The sequence below is a fragment of the Sarcophilus harrisii genome, chromosome 4 (genome assembly GCF_902635505.1).
Source record: "Sarcophilus harrisii chromosome 4, mSarHar1.11, whole genome shotgun sequence".
Classification (NCBI taxonomy): Eukaryota; Metazoa; Chordata; class Mammalia; order Dasyuromorphia; family Dasyuridae; genus Sarcophilus; species Sarcophilus harrisii.
In genome coordinates this window covers 411,947,484-411,963,810 of record NC_045429.1, presented here as the reverse complement: position 1 = coordinate 411,963,810, position 16,327 = coordinate 411,947,484, and the positions used below count along the sequence as shown (strand labels likewise).

At 40.6% G+C, this 16,327-nt stretch overlaps 1 protein-coding gene across 6 annotated transcripts in view; it reads right to left on the bottom strand.

Moving 5' to 3' along the window:
• Positions 1–4,043: 4,043 nt before the first annotated feature.
• AHCYL1 (adenosylhomocysteinase like 1) overlaps positions 4,044–16,327 on the bottom strand; it is a 42,850-nt gene continuing 30,566 nt past the window's right edge. For 3 of the 6 annotated variants that reach the window (XM_031967236.1, XM_031967241.1, XM_031967240.1), the window contains exons 3-18: positions 15,151–15,294; positions 14,479–14,577; positions 13,963–14,063; positions 13,405–13,507; positions 12,805–12,899; positions 12,141–12,247; positions 11,572–11,688; positions 11,057–11,120; positions 9,850–9,938; positions 9,347–9,417; positions 8,683–8,777; positions 8,477–8,575; positions 8,015–8,083; positions 7,629–7,707; positions 6,465–6,585; positions 4,044–6,094 (exon numbers count right to left, since the gene is read on the bottom strand). In XM_031967236.1, coding sequence (XP_031823096.1) covers positions 6,088–6,094; positions 6,465–6,585; positions 7,629–7,707; positions 8,015–8,083; positions 8,477–8,575; positions 8,683–8,777; positions 9,347–9,417; positions 9,850–9,938; positions 11,057–11,120; positions 11,572–11,688; positions 12,141–12,247; positions 12,805–12,899; positions 13,405–13,507; positions 13,963–14,063; positions 14,479–14,577; positions 15,151–15,294 — 1,460 coding nt within the window. In that variant the 3' untranslated portion in view covers positions 4,044–6,087. Of the gene's footprint in view, positions 6,095–6,460; positions 6,586–7,628; positions 7,708–8,014; positions 8,084–8,476; positions 8,576–8,682; positions 8,778–9,346; positions 9,418–9,849; positions 9,939–11,056; positions 11,121–11,571; positions 11,689–12,140; positions 12,248–12,804; positions 12,900–13,404; positions 13,508–13,962; positions 14,064–14,478; positions 14,578–15,150; positions 15,295–16,327 lie in introns of those variants that run through there. The other 3 variants (XM_031967238.1, XM_031967237.1, XM_031967239.1) reach the window with 3 other exon arrangements.

Genomic DNA, 16,327 nt, shown 5'->3' with positions numbered 1-16,327 from the left:
CTTCGAGAATCACTTTGGCAGTTATGTGGAAGATGGATAGAGAAGAAATCATTTGAAGTAAGGTGATCATTTTACAGTGGTCCAAGCTAGAGATGAGGTGCCTAAATTGTATGAATGGAGAGCTGACAGATACTGTCAGGTAGAAAGGGCAAGTTTAGCAACTGACTGGACCTCCAAGGTCCTTTCCAACTCAAAATCTCATTTCTTTGCTGTTCTTCTCAGCTGGTGCCCAAGATAAATTGACAACGGGGAAAGATTTGGTCAGGAAAGGCAAAGGGCTAAAGATGGGTCTATTTTAATATGAACATGCAAATTGGCATTTTTGTTCTGGCTTCAACAGATGATACACATTTGCAGAAAGCCTGCTTCCATTCCTTGGGAAATGACCCAACACAAATATATATTCTCTCAAAACCTTTAAGAGTTGAGTTTTTTCAAAACTTGTTACCTCTCTCCTCAGCCAAGCAAATGCATGAGCATTTGAAGGCCTACTTACGCCTGAGATATCACATAGCTTCTTTCAAATGAATGACACTGATTCAAGAAGTATCATAGACAGATTTCTCTTAAAACAATACTCAAAAAGTCTAGAGCTGAAAGGATCTAGTCCAACCTAGTTTCCTTATTTATAAAATTAAAGGTTTCTACTGACTTTCTAAGGTACCCCCCAGCTCTAAATCTAAAATGAACTATATTTCTTATGTTACTAGGTTTGCTTTAGAGATCCTTTTAGATCCAAACCCTGGGATAGTAATAGGACAAGTATATATCTATTCTAGCTCCAAAAGCAGCTGCTGGTTGTCTTAGTAATATGAAAGCTCATCACCTCCAGTGATTTGAGAGGGTCCCCTTATCCCTGAGAAAAATAGCAAAAGATGCAGCTTACCGAAAGGAAGGTCTGCCTCATCTGAACTATGAGCAAATATTGCAGATGGCTTTATATTATTTATGAATTTTTTCAATGCCAATCAATGATCATACCAGAGCAGGACTTAAACCAAACAAAGCTCATCATCTCCTTGTAGAGTAGGGAAGGGACACCATATTACTAATGCAATAATAGCAAAAATTTGTGCAAAGCAGAGAAGGCATATTCCATAAATAAGCACAGCATACTGCATAGCCAACTAGTCTGAAAGTCTTTTCTCATGTAATCAGAGGCCATTACTATTTCTGATATTACCTAACTGATCTAACTCAACATAAATTTGATAGGATGATCCCCTTTAATTCTCACAAGTTGGTTAAGTGGGTGACAAATTTGGCCTTGCTGCCCAGATGTCAATGGAAACAGGATGGGAAGCTATGGCGACTTGAGATGAAGGGGAAAGGGGGTTTACCTTGTGAAGCCCAGGACAGATGGAGAGCTAACTGGGAATGATGGCAAAGCAACACATTTCTACCATCTTCCTAGTAACCCTGGTTTCTCACTAGCCTAAGAACAGCAGATCTTCCCACTTCATTTTCTGTCGTTCTATAAGAACGAACTTGTAAATTTATCTGTTATGCGGCACTAAGGGATTATTCATGGCCAGGTTTGGCTTAGAGTCCTTCTGATGTCCTTGTCTGTGGATCTAGTGGGTTTGGAACAGGAAGTAAAACAAATCAGAAAACATGTTGCTGCTATCTGGGTTTTTGGTTAGTAAGTAGGAACTGTGACCAGGAAATAGTAACTATAGGGGAGTGAAAGGGCGACACCTGGTGGAGTTCTTTAGTGGCAGCAGCAGAGATCCAGTTCTTAGACCTCTTATCTAAGCACATTAATAAGGTCCCCGTTGGGGCAGGGACACAACAGGACAAGCCATTTCTGGCGCCAGTCCCATCCTCAGCACCATCCTGTGTTATTCTCCAGAGGTGCCCCCAGACTTTCTATCCTGCTTCACCCCCAATCTATCTTCTATGTTGTTCTGCAGTTCCTGTGCCCTCAAACCCAGAGCAAACCCACACTCTAGAGAAGCCAAACCAGTAAGCTCTGGAATTGACAGTGAGTCAGTGCATTCAAGTGCTTTCTCCGTGCCAGGAGCAAGGTCTCGGGGGAAAAGGCCCTTGCTATGGGGAGGTTACCCACCAACAGGTCAACATGCAAATGACTTCGCATGTACAAGACAGGAGCAGTCAGAAGGCATTAACAGGGGAGGAGGGAGGGATAGATAGGAAAGGACCTCCTAGGAATCCAAGAAGCAGCTGTTGAGGGAGAGCAGCCCAGGAAGTAGGAAGAATCGGTATGAAGAAATCAAAATGGGAGACAAGGGTCATACTGTAATAGAAACAAGGTTGCTGCTATAGGATCATACACTGTGTAAAGAGACTGGAGAGGTCAAGTTGTTAAGGGCTTTAAAAGCCAAACAGAGCTAACAGAGTTTATGTAATAGGGAGCAATCAGTATTGACTATGGCACATTCAGACCCGATTACTGAAGCAACACCACCCCTACTCATTTCCTTCCTCCCACCCCTGCCTTATCCTGTTCCCTCTCTATAACTTCTCCTGCTTTTCATCTCTCACTCTGGGACACATTTTGAAATCAGTCCTAGCCCCGATTCAGGAAAGATCCCTTAAACCAACTGCTCTTTGGCTCCACTCTAAACCTGTGATTTCCCAGACCAACAAAGCCCTCCCTTAGCTACCATTCCCATATGCATCCCTTCCCCCACTGTAGTCTTAAGATATAAAAAGTCCCAAAGAATAAGTTTCCCAACAGTCTCATTTAAAAGCCACCAGCACTAAATGCCCAATTGGAAAAAGTTGTCAGGAACAATGGCTTCTTAAATTTTTGAAGGTGGAGATAGTAATTTCCCGTCTTATTCTTTCTTAGCCTCAAGTTTAAACTGATTTTTCTGAATGGTTGCCTTGCCTTTTGTCCTTTCCAAGTCACCACCACACACACTACTCACTATAACTGTTGCACTTCCATGCTCAAAATGCTTCAATAGTTCCCTACTGCTCCAATCATGGGTTCAAGAGCCTTCACCATCTGAACCCAACATTACAGCCTTACTTCCCACCATTTTCTAACACAATCTTAATATTCTAGGCCAGTGGTTTTCAAAGTGTAGTCTCTAGAATTCGGATAGTCCTCGAGACTATCAAGGTCAAGATATTTTTTATAATAATAAGATGCCATTTGCCTATTAAAATACTTCTCTCTTTTCCAATCACCTATCTGTGTGAACTTGGATCTTCTTACACTTCAACCAAAACAATGTATCACAGCAGACAATTCAGAAACAAATTAACTTTTTTCTATTAAATAGCCATACATTAAAGAGATCTGTAAAAATATGTAAAACAATGGTACTCTTCTCACTAAATTTCTTGGTTTTGGAATTATTTTCACAAAATACATAATCTGTATTAATATGTGATAGACTTGCTATTATTTTAAAACATATAAATTTTTATCATTTTAATTTATAGCATGGTAATTAGTGATATATATGACCCATTTGTACAAAAACACTTTGGAGTATTCAATAAGGTTTTTTTTTTTTTTTTAAACAGTACAAAGGAGTTTTGAAACCAAAAATTTAAGAAACACTGTCCTAGGCAGAGTCTTAGGCTGTAGTCTCAGCCTTACCACTTAATAGAGAGGTGATTTTGGACAAGTCGCAAACTCTAGGAGTCTTCAAAATGGGCAATGCAGGCCTCATGTGGTCCCTTGCCAGTGGTCAGGAGGACAAAACAAGAACACTGGGCAATAACTCCAGCCTCAGTGCTGATGAGACTGATCCCACTGTTCTTGGTGCCAGAGATGAAATATTTCCCCAATTCCCAAGGGCCTTACCTGCTCCCTCTTTCTTTGTATTTCTACTAAAACATTCATAATTGACTTATCTCAAAGCTATTATTACGTCTTATTTTCGCTACTTCTTTATCTCCTTGAAAATGGAGGTTATATCTTATTCAGCTTCAATTCTTTTATAGCACTAAGGACATAGCAGGGTGAGCAATCAATATCTGGTGAATGTAGCTTTGACAAATGACTCTTTTCAAGCAACATAAAGAACCTTTGTATTCCCACAAAGAATGAGGCAAATTACCAGGAATTTTCTAATCGACTTTAATGATTATTGCTTATCTGCAAGGATTAATATTGCATTCATTAAAAATCATTCATATACAAAATAAACCTATTCCACCCAGGTTGCTCTTCACTTGCTCCCTCTGATCTAATACACCTCATTCCATAATGTCCTTTGTCACATGGCTTGAACAGAGATGGAGCCCTTATCTAATATTCCTATTGACATAATAATAGATATGGGAGCAGGGAAGTAGGCCAGAGGGTAGCATGAACCTGGGGTATTTCCCTCGAACAGGGAAAGTCAGTGGGGACACTGATGGTCAAAATACCTCCTAATGAGGGTGGTCTGTTCTCTTTGGAAGAAGAGATACAAACTGGGTCTGCCTTAGGAAATGGGGCTCCAATAGCATCATCTATGGAGAAGAAAGCACGGTCACACTGATAAAGGATCAAATATGGTAAAAAGTAAGAGGAAAGGAAAAGGAGAAATATTTTGGCATGAGGCACTGTTTCCTGATAGGAAGAAACGGGTTGGAAGCTTTCTTTTCTTGTGTTCCTGGTTATAAATTTGTCTCTCCAGTCAGCAGCAGTAGAGAAATCAAAGACCTGAATTCTCAATCCCAACTTATGAACCAGCTCAATAGTACCATTGTTCAAAGCTAGTTGAGGGTGATTAGGATTTTGAACAAGTATGCACTTAAAAGCCACTGAGCCCAAAGCTCAGTTTACCATGCAGAGACACTGGCAAGCTGGGTGTGTGGTTTAAGGATGTATTTCTCTGGTAGTTCAGGAAATGGCTCTGTGGGTGTCGAATGAGTATGAGCCAGGACCTACTAAACCATATTTTTGGCCTTGACTGAAGGTAATTTGAATGCACAGACCTTAATTTCCTTTTGTTGGATGCAGCAATCAAAAGTGACACCAGAGTGAAATGTCACACTAATCTCAACATAGCCTGAAGGTACAGACAAGTCACTCTCTACCCTAGCTCCAGCTACCCCCAGATATGTTCAGGGACAGATGTACAGCTGACCAGATAGATGCTTTTTAGGGACAGAGCCTCAAAAAGCAATTCAGTGCTTTATTCTGAGTGATTGTTTAGTAAATTTGCCTTCTGCACAAGCAATACGATGGAAGAGCTGATGGAACGAGCAGCTATGGCCCCAATTTACTGACACTATGAAGGTGTGGGCTAGAAACAAAGAGGCCTCCCATGGAATCTGAGCCCAGCAGCTGATTTGACATGGCTCTGCACCCTCCCTATCAGGTATCTAAAGGAGAAAGAAGGACTGGCACCAACCAAGTGCCAAGCAGTTCCACAATGTTAAAACTCTAAAAATTTTCCTTTAAAAAAAAAATATTTGTACAACAGAAACCGGTGTTGAAAGAAAAATTTCAGTTGAATCAGGTGCAGCCTGGCTAAAAAACTAGAGAAGAATGCAGAAGATGCCCTGGAAGTGGAGAAGGACGTCTGGTCCAGGTGGGCAGCTGGGCTTTGAACAGGCATCCACTTGCCAGCCCTCCTCTGAATCAATGAAACAGGGCCTGTGCCTTTTAAGGGAAACCAACAAACATGCACAGCCTACTCTCCTCTACCCAGCTGGGAGGTGCTGCCTTTGCTCCTCCAACAGTCATGAAGAAGCCCTTATTCAGCAGCTAAGAAATGGGCTCTTTTAAGGCAATTTAGACACTGCAGATTGTTCCACATAGAAAAGAGTACCTTAGTGTTTTCTGTGATTAAGGTACCCCATTAAGACTAAGGTGCCCCAGGATAGGTAAAGGTAACTATAGGAAAGTATCACACCTCCTAGCTAGGAACATGAATTCCTCCTGTAGTGACTAGGGTAAGAAAGCCTGACCCTCAGTTTCATCTGTAAAGCTAGGAAACAAATCCCTGTGCGGTTTAGCGAGCTTAGACAGACAAAGACATGAGAAAAAGAGTATTAAACCACAGCGAAAAGAAACTTAAGAAAGGAGTAAAATGAAAATAAAAGTTATTTAAAAAAAAATTTTTTTTAAAGTTATGTGGTTCTGTGTGGACTGGTCCTCTGCAATATGGTCCATCAATATCTGTAATAAAAGGAAATTAATTGGTCAGTTCTTTTTGAGAAAATCCATTTTATTTGAGAAAATTCAAGAGGCTGACTTCAATACATTTCCCACTTTTTAAAATAGCTTGTTACCTAATAAGCAAAGACTCACTCCTTACAGCATTTTTCTTTTTTACAAATACCTATTTCTGATAATACTATCAAGGACCCTATTTACCTCCTATTTTACTTGCTGCCTACTTCAGAAGCAGAGTTCTTGCATCTTGTACTCTTGCCAACCAGGTCCATTATCTGGTCTTCAGTTAAAATGGACTACCTTTTCAGTGGGCTAGACTTAGAGAAGAGCTTACTTTACCTCCCCATTCTACCCCTTTCTTTCCCAAGGTTACCTGTAATAATTAGGCTTGAATGGCCCATTTTTGTTGAGTCCCAGATATTTTGCTTGGTCATCTGTCAGCTCTGTCAGGTGGGCATCGAATGAAGGCAGGTGCAAACTGGCCACATATTCATCTAGGAAAAGCAAAGAAGGAAGCTAAACAGCTTGGTTGCTCCATCTAAGGACCCTGAGCTACAGCCTCACCTTCCACTGCTCTGGACTCCTTTCCCATTGGCAGGCCAGGAGGAAGCAACTGATGGGTGCTACTAACAATAGTATAAAATGGTCATTTGGTCCTTAATTAAAATAGTCATGGGGAATGTTGGCTAAACTGTTAGGTTAATCTAGCCATATTTTTCCAATCTGTACTTGTAATTTTTTTTTAAATCTAATATAAGATTTTACACGTATCCCTATTAAATCCCATCTTACTAGTTTTAGCCTATTGTTCTAGCCTGCCAAGATTGTTTTGGATCTTGACTGGCAACTAATATGCTAACAACTATTTCTATTAATTCTGTGTCATGTCTATTGGATAAGCATGTCACTTATGCCTTTATCTGAATTACCAACAAAACTGTTAAATATTTTAGGGCTCTCCAAGGATGATCCCTGGGGCATCCACTAAAGGCTGCCTGTTGTCTTCTCCAAATTGATGTCTTTTGTCTAATACCAAACTATTACTGATTACTTTTTGGTTTAATTACCGCTCAACCAGTTTTGAATCTAACAGTACTATTAATTTAATCCATTTCTTTCCATCTTTCCAAGAGAATAATTTAAGAAACTTATCAAATGTTTTGCTAAAATCTAGGTAAACTATATCTGTAGCATTCTCTTGATCAATACCCCTCTCAAGAAAGGAAACAAAGTTAATTTGTTTACCTTGTACAGTGACATCAAAGGATAAAGTTTCATAATTTACATAATTTACTTTCCTCACATTATCCAAGGCGGGTAATCCTGGTATCTCCCTGACCCCCACATTTTACAAAAGAAAGACCCAGAGTAATTAAGGGATTTATTTAGGGAAACATTGTTATAAAGGGCTAGAATTGGGCCATGAACTCAAATCTCCTGACTCCAGGCCCAGAGTGCTGCCCAAATCAGAATTGGGAATATGCAATGATGCACATAGCTGGACAATTCAGACAAATCCCTGTGGTTTTGTTCTCACCCATCTTCTTGGGCAGTAAGTATACATCCTGTTTGTAGCGTCCTTCAGGAGCATTGTAGAGTTCTATTAGAGCCAAGGCCTGTGGTGGATAAAATGGGAAAAGATGAGAACAAAACCCAGTTTTTTATACAACAGCAGCCCATGTGTTTTTCAAATAGCCACCAAGTACTAATTCTGCCTTGTTGAGTTTTCCTTTCTCCTTCAGAAGAGCATTTTAGATTATTCCTCATTTAGTGATGACTTGAAAACTCCAGAACAGGCATGTAGTAAAGATAGCTAATGGCTATCTGTTCAAAGAGGAGTATGAATTCCCCTATATTGTTAAGAACTCTGTCTTCTTCCATTAATCCCAACATTAGGAGGAGTCAAAGTCTCCAGTCACATACCTGGGTTGTAGCGGTGATGGAAAGAACAAAAGTGGGAACTGTTGAACAGCTCAGGTTAAGTAGGCGACCCTGAAAAAAATGCATCAAGAAGTAGAGGACAATGGTGGGGATCAGTTCTGTTGTTGTTATAAATTCAAGTAACATAGGAGCCAGTCTACTATTGGATAGGATTCAGAGCCTCTCTAGGCTCAGTATGAAGAAAAGTGAAGTGTTGTGCTACTCTAACTTCTAGGTCCTTTATCTCCCTTTTTTCTACCACACCTTATCCCTAATATCTGGCACTCCCTTAGTAAATAAATCTGGGATCAAGGGGCTAAAGAATAAGAATTAGTTAACAGTTTTCTCTAGAATATAAAACTCAACTATAGATAACCATTTAAAGTTCCATTCCTTTCTCTCTACCTTCTTGCCATACACAGATCTCTATCCCACATCAAAGCCAGATCCCTTCTGGAAGTATACCTCTGCCAAGAGGACAACACGTTTGCCATCTGGCCATATGACATGGTCCACTTGAGAGCGAACTCGCTCCCATGTCAATTCTGGTGTCCGGAGGCTTGTCTGAAAGGAGAAAACAAACTGAACTGTAGTTATAAAATAAAAAAAGAGAATAGAAACAAATGTCTAAGACAGCGGTCATTCAGGATCAAATGAAAGAGGAGTCTTACGACATCAATTTCAGTATTGGAGTGGCCCATGTTGCACACAATGCAGCTGTTCTTCATTCTGTCCAAGTGTTCCCGGGTTACTACATTTTTATTTCCTGAAGGGAAAAAAAAGGGTGATCGGGATAGAGGTATACACTAAAGAAGAAAAGCTAAATGGTTCAGCATTAACTATATGGCATGGAGAAGTTTTCTGACATTTATGGGAAAAAAAAAAACGGACCTCTAGGTTTGGTTACAAGACAAACCAGACCAAAGAAGCCAATCAAACCTTCCCCATTCTCTCTAAGTTCTGTTGACCTAGTTTTTAATTCAAAAGAGCATAAAAGTAAGCACAAGCTTCACTTGCCTTGTAGCAAGCTTCAAATGCCAGACTGTTTCAGACTTTGCTTGTTCTTCTAAGTCAATAGTTCTCAAACTTTCTGATCTCAGGACTTTTTTACACTTAAAAAAATTAAGGATCCTCAAGAATTTTAATTTATATGGATTTATCTAACAATATTACTGTATTAAAAATTAAAATGTCTTCGTACAATTATGAAAATAGGTTTTGCCTCAAGTGTCCCCCTGAAAGGGTTTTGGGACTCCCAGGGTCCCTGGACCACAGTTTAAAGAACCTGTGCTATATGTTTTAAGCCCTCTTATCCAGACCCATTTCTGCATCTACCTGTGCAAGTAATCACCACATCCACTTGTCGAATGACTTCATTTAACTTCACCACCCGGAATCCATCCATACTGGAAGAAAAAAGAAACTAATGAGCAAGCAAGCAGGCACTGCCATGGAAGCCAGGTCACTCAAACGCAAGACCTAATAATATCTAGAGTCAAGTTTAGTATTACTTTCAGTGATCACACATAAAAGACTATGCTGAGTTAGTGACTATCCTTCTGAAATTACCCAAAACTAATTTGAGCAATAGAAAAACCAAAGACCCTAGAAGGGTCTCAAAGGACAGTTTATCTGTAGACTATGACAGTGAGGTTGCCTCAAAGGTTTCATTTATTAGACTAGCCAAAGATTATCAAACTAAGTCCTACATTCCCTCTGGGTTCCCCCTTCAGTATAAATGATATATCAAATTACAAGGCCAAAGGAGTAGGAAGATAAACTCCCCCTCATACAGGGGATCTACTACTAAATCTGGTGACATGATCACTGTTCCTTACCAGGCCTGAAGAGCACAGATAGGGTCAATCTCTGTGATGTAGACTATTGCTCCAAGTGCCTTCAGAGCAGCACAACATCCCTTTCCCACCTGCAAAGCAAGAGAAAGAAACTGGGCTCTCAGACCTCTAAGCCTGAAGTGTTCAGAAAAGATTAGCTTCTTGATGAATGAGACTCAGCCTTTCTGAAGGCCTTCAATTGAATTTAATCTAGAGGATAGAAGAAAAGCAGAAGTGAATACAGAGTATAATGCACATTCCATGCTAAGCCAGTAATTTACACCAGAAACAGAATGTTGAAAACAAGCAAGGAAACGGGGAAAACAAGGGGAGGGATAGGTGAACTAGGCCAAGGTCAGGCAACAACAATCTCTTATCTATTACTCCCCAATAATCTGCATGGCCTTACTACAGAGATAATGACCTTAAAAATAAACTCATTCCTTACTTTTTTTTAATCCACTACTTATCATGAAGACGATTGGAAAGTGATAGGAACAGATTCCTGACTGAATAAGATTTTTCTCTATCAAAGAACACAACTCTTTGAGAGATAAGTCCTCTTGTTAAGTCACAATCTTAATGATGGTTATTGTCCTCCCCAAAGAGTTCAGAATTTCCAGAAAAATTTGCCTGGTGCTGCACACAGCAAATAGTTACTAAGCAGCTCATCCTTACTTTTCCAATTTTGCTTTTTTAAAAAATTAGTTCATAAAATTATACTTCAGGCAAAGCACAGGCTTACAAAGAAAAACCCTACAATAGTGATTTGTTCCATTTGAGACAACTCACAATCTGTGTCACCCTGAATTCAGAACTTTACTCAAAAGTGATTAATGAGCTACTGCAAGCATAGCTAAAATGGATCCATCTGAATCAAAACTAGTAAAAAGCTACTTCACCAAAGAACATTACCCAGACATTCTATTCCATTCCCCACCCTGCCCACAATCTAAGAGAGGTATACGGATTTTGCAAGCCTATTGACAGCTTGGGGTAAAAACAGATCTTTGCTGCTAGAATGAGGAAACCTTATCTAAATGCATATGCAAAGCCCAATCAGCAGTCATCCCAAGGAGATCCCTCTTTTTGCATAAATTTCTATAAGACAAGTTACTTTATAGGAGTCTGTTAAGGCACAAGAGATAGCCAGCAGATAGAATTGGGGGGAGAGGAGCTCAAAAAAGGCTGCCAAAGCCCAGCTATTTACCTCACCATACCCACACACCACCACTTGCTTCCCTCCAAACATCACATCTGTGGTCCTCTTGAGACTGTGAAAAAAAGATGAAGGTTCCATCCAAATACTGCTAATTCAAATGCAATCCCAGTGTATAGCTTTCACATGAGGGAAGGCCCAGGGTGCCTCAGGTAGAGGACACACAAATGCCCAAAGTAAAGAATGGCTATTCTTTAGTCAGTTAGGGTACCAAGTAATAGTATCACAAGACTGTAGGCTGAAAAAGGGACTTGACACTATCTAGCCCAATCTTTTCAGTTTACAGATGAGGAAACTGAGGTCAAGTTAGGTAAAATGACTTTCTTGTGGGTCCCAAAGCAGGTGGCAGCATAAGGCTTCATATCTAGACCTGGGCCATAGGGCTTCATATCTAGACCTGGGCCTGATCCTCTGGCCTTAAACTCATGGCTTTTTCTACAACAACTTCAAGCTCTCTCTCTCTCCTCCCCTTCCTCATAGATTTGACACTAGCAGTATCTACTCACCCATCCAAAATGGACTCTCGACAGCAGTACAGGTTATCAAACTTCTGTTTGGTAACAGAGTCATTGACATTCATGGCTGGAACACAGAGCTTTCCAGCTTTGGAAAGCTGGTATAGCCTAAGAAGAGGAGAAACCACAAACACAAATTAATTGAATGAAAATGAAATTTGGGAACAATTGCATTAATTCTGTTCCAAGCCCCAGCCCTACCCTTCTCACCCCTACTTCCCAAGGATTTCAGTAAACAAAAGCCTACTCCTTGTCTTCCCTCACTCATAACTTTTATAGAAAAAGGCTTGGAGAAGTTACTTCTCTAGAAAAGTGATTGATGCATTTCCCTAGACTTACCTGATTCAAAGGGAGGTTTAAAAAAAAAAAAAAGGATCAATAATTAGAAGCAAACTTCTTTTAGGGCCCCCCATCTTTCAAAAATGAAAACTCAAGAATCAGCCTTTGGCTAATGAAAATGTTTTCGAACTCTGCTACGGGCTTAATGTCCAGCCCAGCAGAAATGACATAGGAACCTGCTGAGGCAAAGGCAAGAGGGGCAACTTCCCCAGAGCTGTTACCTGTGCACACCAGTCACGCTCTCCTCCACAATGCCTCGGATCTTCTTAAACACGTTTGGGTACTTCTTATAAACCCAGTGAGTTAAGTCTCCCCCATCATCCAGGATCTACAGAACAGCCAGAAGACTTCTATGGGCATTCAGGCTGCTAATGCCAGGGGAACTTTAGACCCACTTTCTGAACCAACAGTGTTCTACAGTGGCCTCTCAGGAGTAGGTGCAAAGAGGCTCACAGAGGGAAGAGAGATTTGGCCTTCTTGACATGAAAGGGACCACAACCAAAGATTCCTAGGCTCTGGGTCTTAGTTCCAAATTGGACAATGTGCTTTGCATAACCTATTTTTCTCTAAGACCCGAGGTACACAACTCGTTAAAGCAACAAGAGAGCTTCTGAAGCAGAAAGAAAAGATAGATCTGTGCTCCAAAAAAATATCTTTGAGTAATTTCCTCTCATATGCCATCTGGTATTACTGTGCCAGAAGCATTTGGCTTCCTTTAACTTTATATCTAACTCTCAGATACTTCCTTGACAAGTGGCAAATGGACATGACAAAACATCTCACACATTCAGTAATGGGAGCCACCATGTTTTGAGGAAAGAGGAAAGGAAAAATACAACAGCTTTTCTAGAGGACAGAAAGGGAACACTTTTGTTTGCTTTTTACCATGTTGGCTTGCCAACCATCCATGTTCACACAGCGGTCAATGCACCACCAGAAGTCATCCTCTGATTCCCCCTTCCATGCAAATACCGCAACACCTAGGAAAAAGTCAACACAATTAGTTCTTTTTAATTAAGTGTCCTCTTAGAAATAGCTCTGGAAACCAATGGAAAAGGAAGAGCCCTAAAGAAACAATTTAAAGGGACTAGAAAGCTAAAGTAACCAAACTACCATTGAGAGTTCTGGCAATGACTTTGGGAAAAAGATTGAGGCATTTTAGGCACTTTAAGATCTAAGCACCTCAAGAATGAAATAAAGGCAAAACTATTTTTCCAAATAAGGAACCTGCTAAAGCAATGAATGCCTGAATCAGCAGTCTGCATAAAATGATGGTGTCCCTTCAAGTAGGCACACTTGGGTTTAATAGGAATATACCAGGGAAGAACTACAAGAGACTAAAATTTCCCTTTCTCAAACCTTATCAAAATCCTTCCATAATTAAACCATAAGGCAGTTGTTTCTTTTCTTTTGTACTAGTTGCAAGAAATTAAGCTTAGATATTTTTCTGAGGGGCAAGGATGGTACAAAACAGGACCAACTTACCAGCTTCTGCCAATGCAGCTGCAACCTCATTCTGAGTGGAGTAGATGTTGCAGGCAGACCAGCGGCACTGAGCCCCTAGGGCACAGAGTGTTTCAATCAACACCTGTGCACATAAGTAAGAAAATACAATGAGAAACGGGGGACCAAGACAAAGAATGGCATGCCAAGAGATATCAAGGCCACCCACAAGCTCTCACACAACAATTGCTATGGAAATATACCTCACTTTTACAAAAAATATATTCCCAATGGGCGTAAATCAAGAACTATTTTTAAAATGCACCAAGGGACCTTTATTAATTTTAAAGAAATAATATGGAAAATCCTTGAGCATCTTTGCTTTATAAATTCAACTCTTCAGATATACATGAGTTATACTTATATAAACAAAGGTTTTATACCTACAGAATATCTAATCCTTCAGTAACAGAAAAATTTGAGGGTTAGTTAAGGATAGAGATGGGAAGATTCTGAGCTAAATGTTAGCCACAGAACATCTCTTTTCTCTCTCTACTTTACTATGAGGCTCTTGGCACGTCCCCTAAAAGATTTACTTACTGCAGTCTGGGCCGTAATGTGTGTACAGCCCACTATTTTAGCACCAGCCAAGGGCTTCTCCCCCTGAGCACGTTTCCTGAGTGAAATCAGAGCAGACATGTCTGTGAAAGAACAGAGATTTGAGCTAGGACTGCACTAGTATTTTCACCAATGCTGCCAAAATGCACTCTGAGGCTGTCAAGTTCACACACTGAAGACTCATTTATGTAAAGTCCAGTTGAGGCCAGGTAGCAGAAGGCAGAGAAGCACCAAGCACATTCCCACAATGATTACAGACTACATGTGATGAGGCTGGCAGAGCTAGAGTGAGCAAGTTATCACAGAAGCACCTGGAAATTGATCTCCTGCACTCCTCCAAGCACTAGGTAGCACAGAGTGGCTCCCAGCTAGATGACAAACAAAAGTAGCAGATTTTCAAAACTGGTGAAACTAGAAATATTCTGGTTGCTCATTTGGGGAAAAATGATGAGTTTGGCTAATGATATATACAAATCAGACCAAGAAGGGAGACTTCACCCTCAGCTGAAGCGACTTGCTTCTGCCTTTCCACGCTCTGTCTCACCCCATCGTGGAGGTCTCTTTGGTTCCCCGACTCCCTCCCTGAATAGAATATGCCTGAAATGTGAAATTGATACAGGATAACTCAAGATTTCCTCAGTGGGCTAACCTGAAAAAGAGGGTTTGACTGATTAGACTTGGGCCACTTACGACTGTTCCAGGAGAGGGTGCTGCAGCCACCAAAGATGCTTCAGCCAATCACACCCTAACTTAAAGCCTTCTCTCACATAATTGAGGATGGACCCTTCTAGAAAACTTTCTCTAGAAAAGTTTCATTGACTATTTTACCTCTGTGGGACCTGTTGAACTAGTCACAATATGGTTAAGTGGGCTCTTTACCAAGCTGCTAGTAGTGGGGTCAGATTACTAACATTGGTGCAGCCAGGAAGAAAAATGTATTCAAATGTGCATCCTATATGCTAAGGGGGAGAGGGGGAAGACAGAAAGAGAAAGAGTAGGAGGCCCCATCTAAACTCAAGGGTGGCTCTAGCTTCTGAGCGTGCTCTATTGCTCCCATGGATCTTCAGGTTAGCTTCAAGCCACTAACTGGCTCAGAGACTCATAGGGCAGGAAGTGGTTAATTCTAAGCCCCAAACCCAGCAGGTTCCCTTCTCCTCTTCCTTCCTTTACCTTGTTCAGCAATCTCAATCTCTCGACGCCCAAATTCTGCTTGTTTGATATTCTTCACACAAAAATTGCTGCTGCCCTTGGAGTTGGTTTGTTGCTTCTCTCGTGGGGAAACCTCATCATCGGAGCTGTCTGTATAGGACGCGGCTAGAGCCAGGGAGGAAAGAAATGACAATAATGGCTCCAAACTCAATAAAAGTGGGCTACCTACAGGACTAGCAGTGGAAGGATATGGTTGGAACAAGTGTCTCTTCTCATTTGGCTGTTAGCTCACCAATCTAGATGTCTCTTTGACCTCAGAGCTGACACCATGAGGCCACTGCAGTGTCTTTACTCCAACATCTCCAAAGATCTCAAAGTAACATGATACTAATTGTCATTTCTAAGCATGCACAGGTCTAGCAGAATCACAGGAAAATATTTAGTACTATTAAAAGCAATAGCATTTTCCTAAAAAGGAAAACTCTGCATGGAGGCAAGGAAATCTTAAGAGACTATGGAAGGTTGGATTCAAAAGCTATAATGAAGGAAAAAATGATACAGTAGACATGTAGTTGAGGTTCTATTAGCAGTGTAGGGAAAAGTGAAATAGGTTTGTTTACAGGGAAATTTGTGAGGATAAGCCAAAAAAGGTGTCTCCGTTCAGATATAGGATAAGCCACAAGCACCTCTCTCCTCTCTGAATCTCAGAACACTCCCCTTAATATTCTCTCTGGATCTAGCCCTCTCTCACTTGACTTAGTACTGCCCACAACAATCTGTGTCTAGCCCAATGTCCCTCCAGTCTCATCTGAAGGCCAATAATCTTCCACATCCCAATTTACCAATATGACCACAGAACTATCCTGTGAGTCTTTTAACTCTCTTTAACAGTAAATTACCCATTATACAGAACATCAAACAAGCCCTTCTCCATTATCTTCTCTCTTCTCTTCAGCACTTCATCTTTCACCACCAAACCAAGTTCTTTCTCAGAATCAGCTAAATTTGCCTAATGTTGTCTGTTTCTGGTTCTCAAGATGCCCTTGGTTATGGAAGCCTTCATCTCAGAAACAGCCCTTGGATTAAATTCATAGAATATTCATGAAACACCTGTTAGGAGCAAGGCACTGAGCAATAGTTAAGATAAAAAGGTAAAGAATGATTCTCTGACCTTGAGGAATTTATAATCTAATATTAA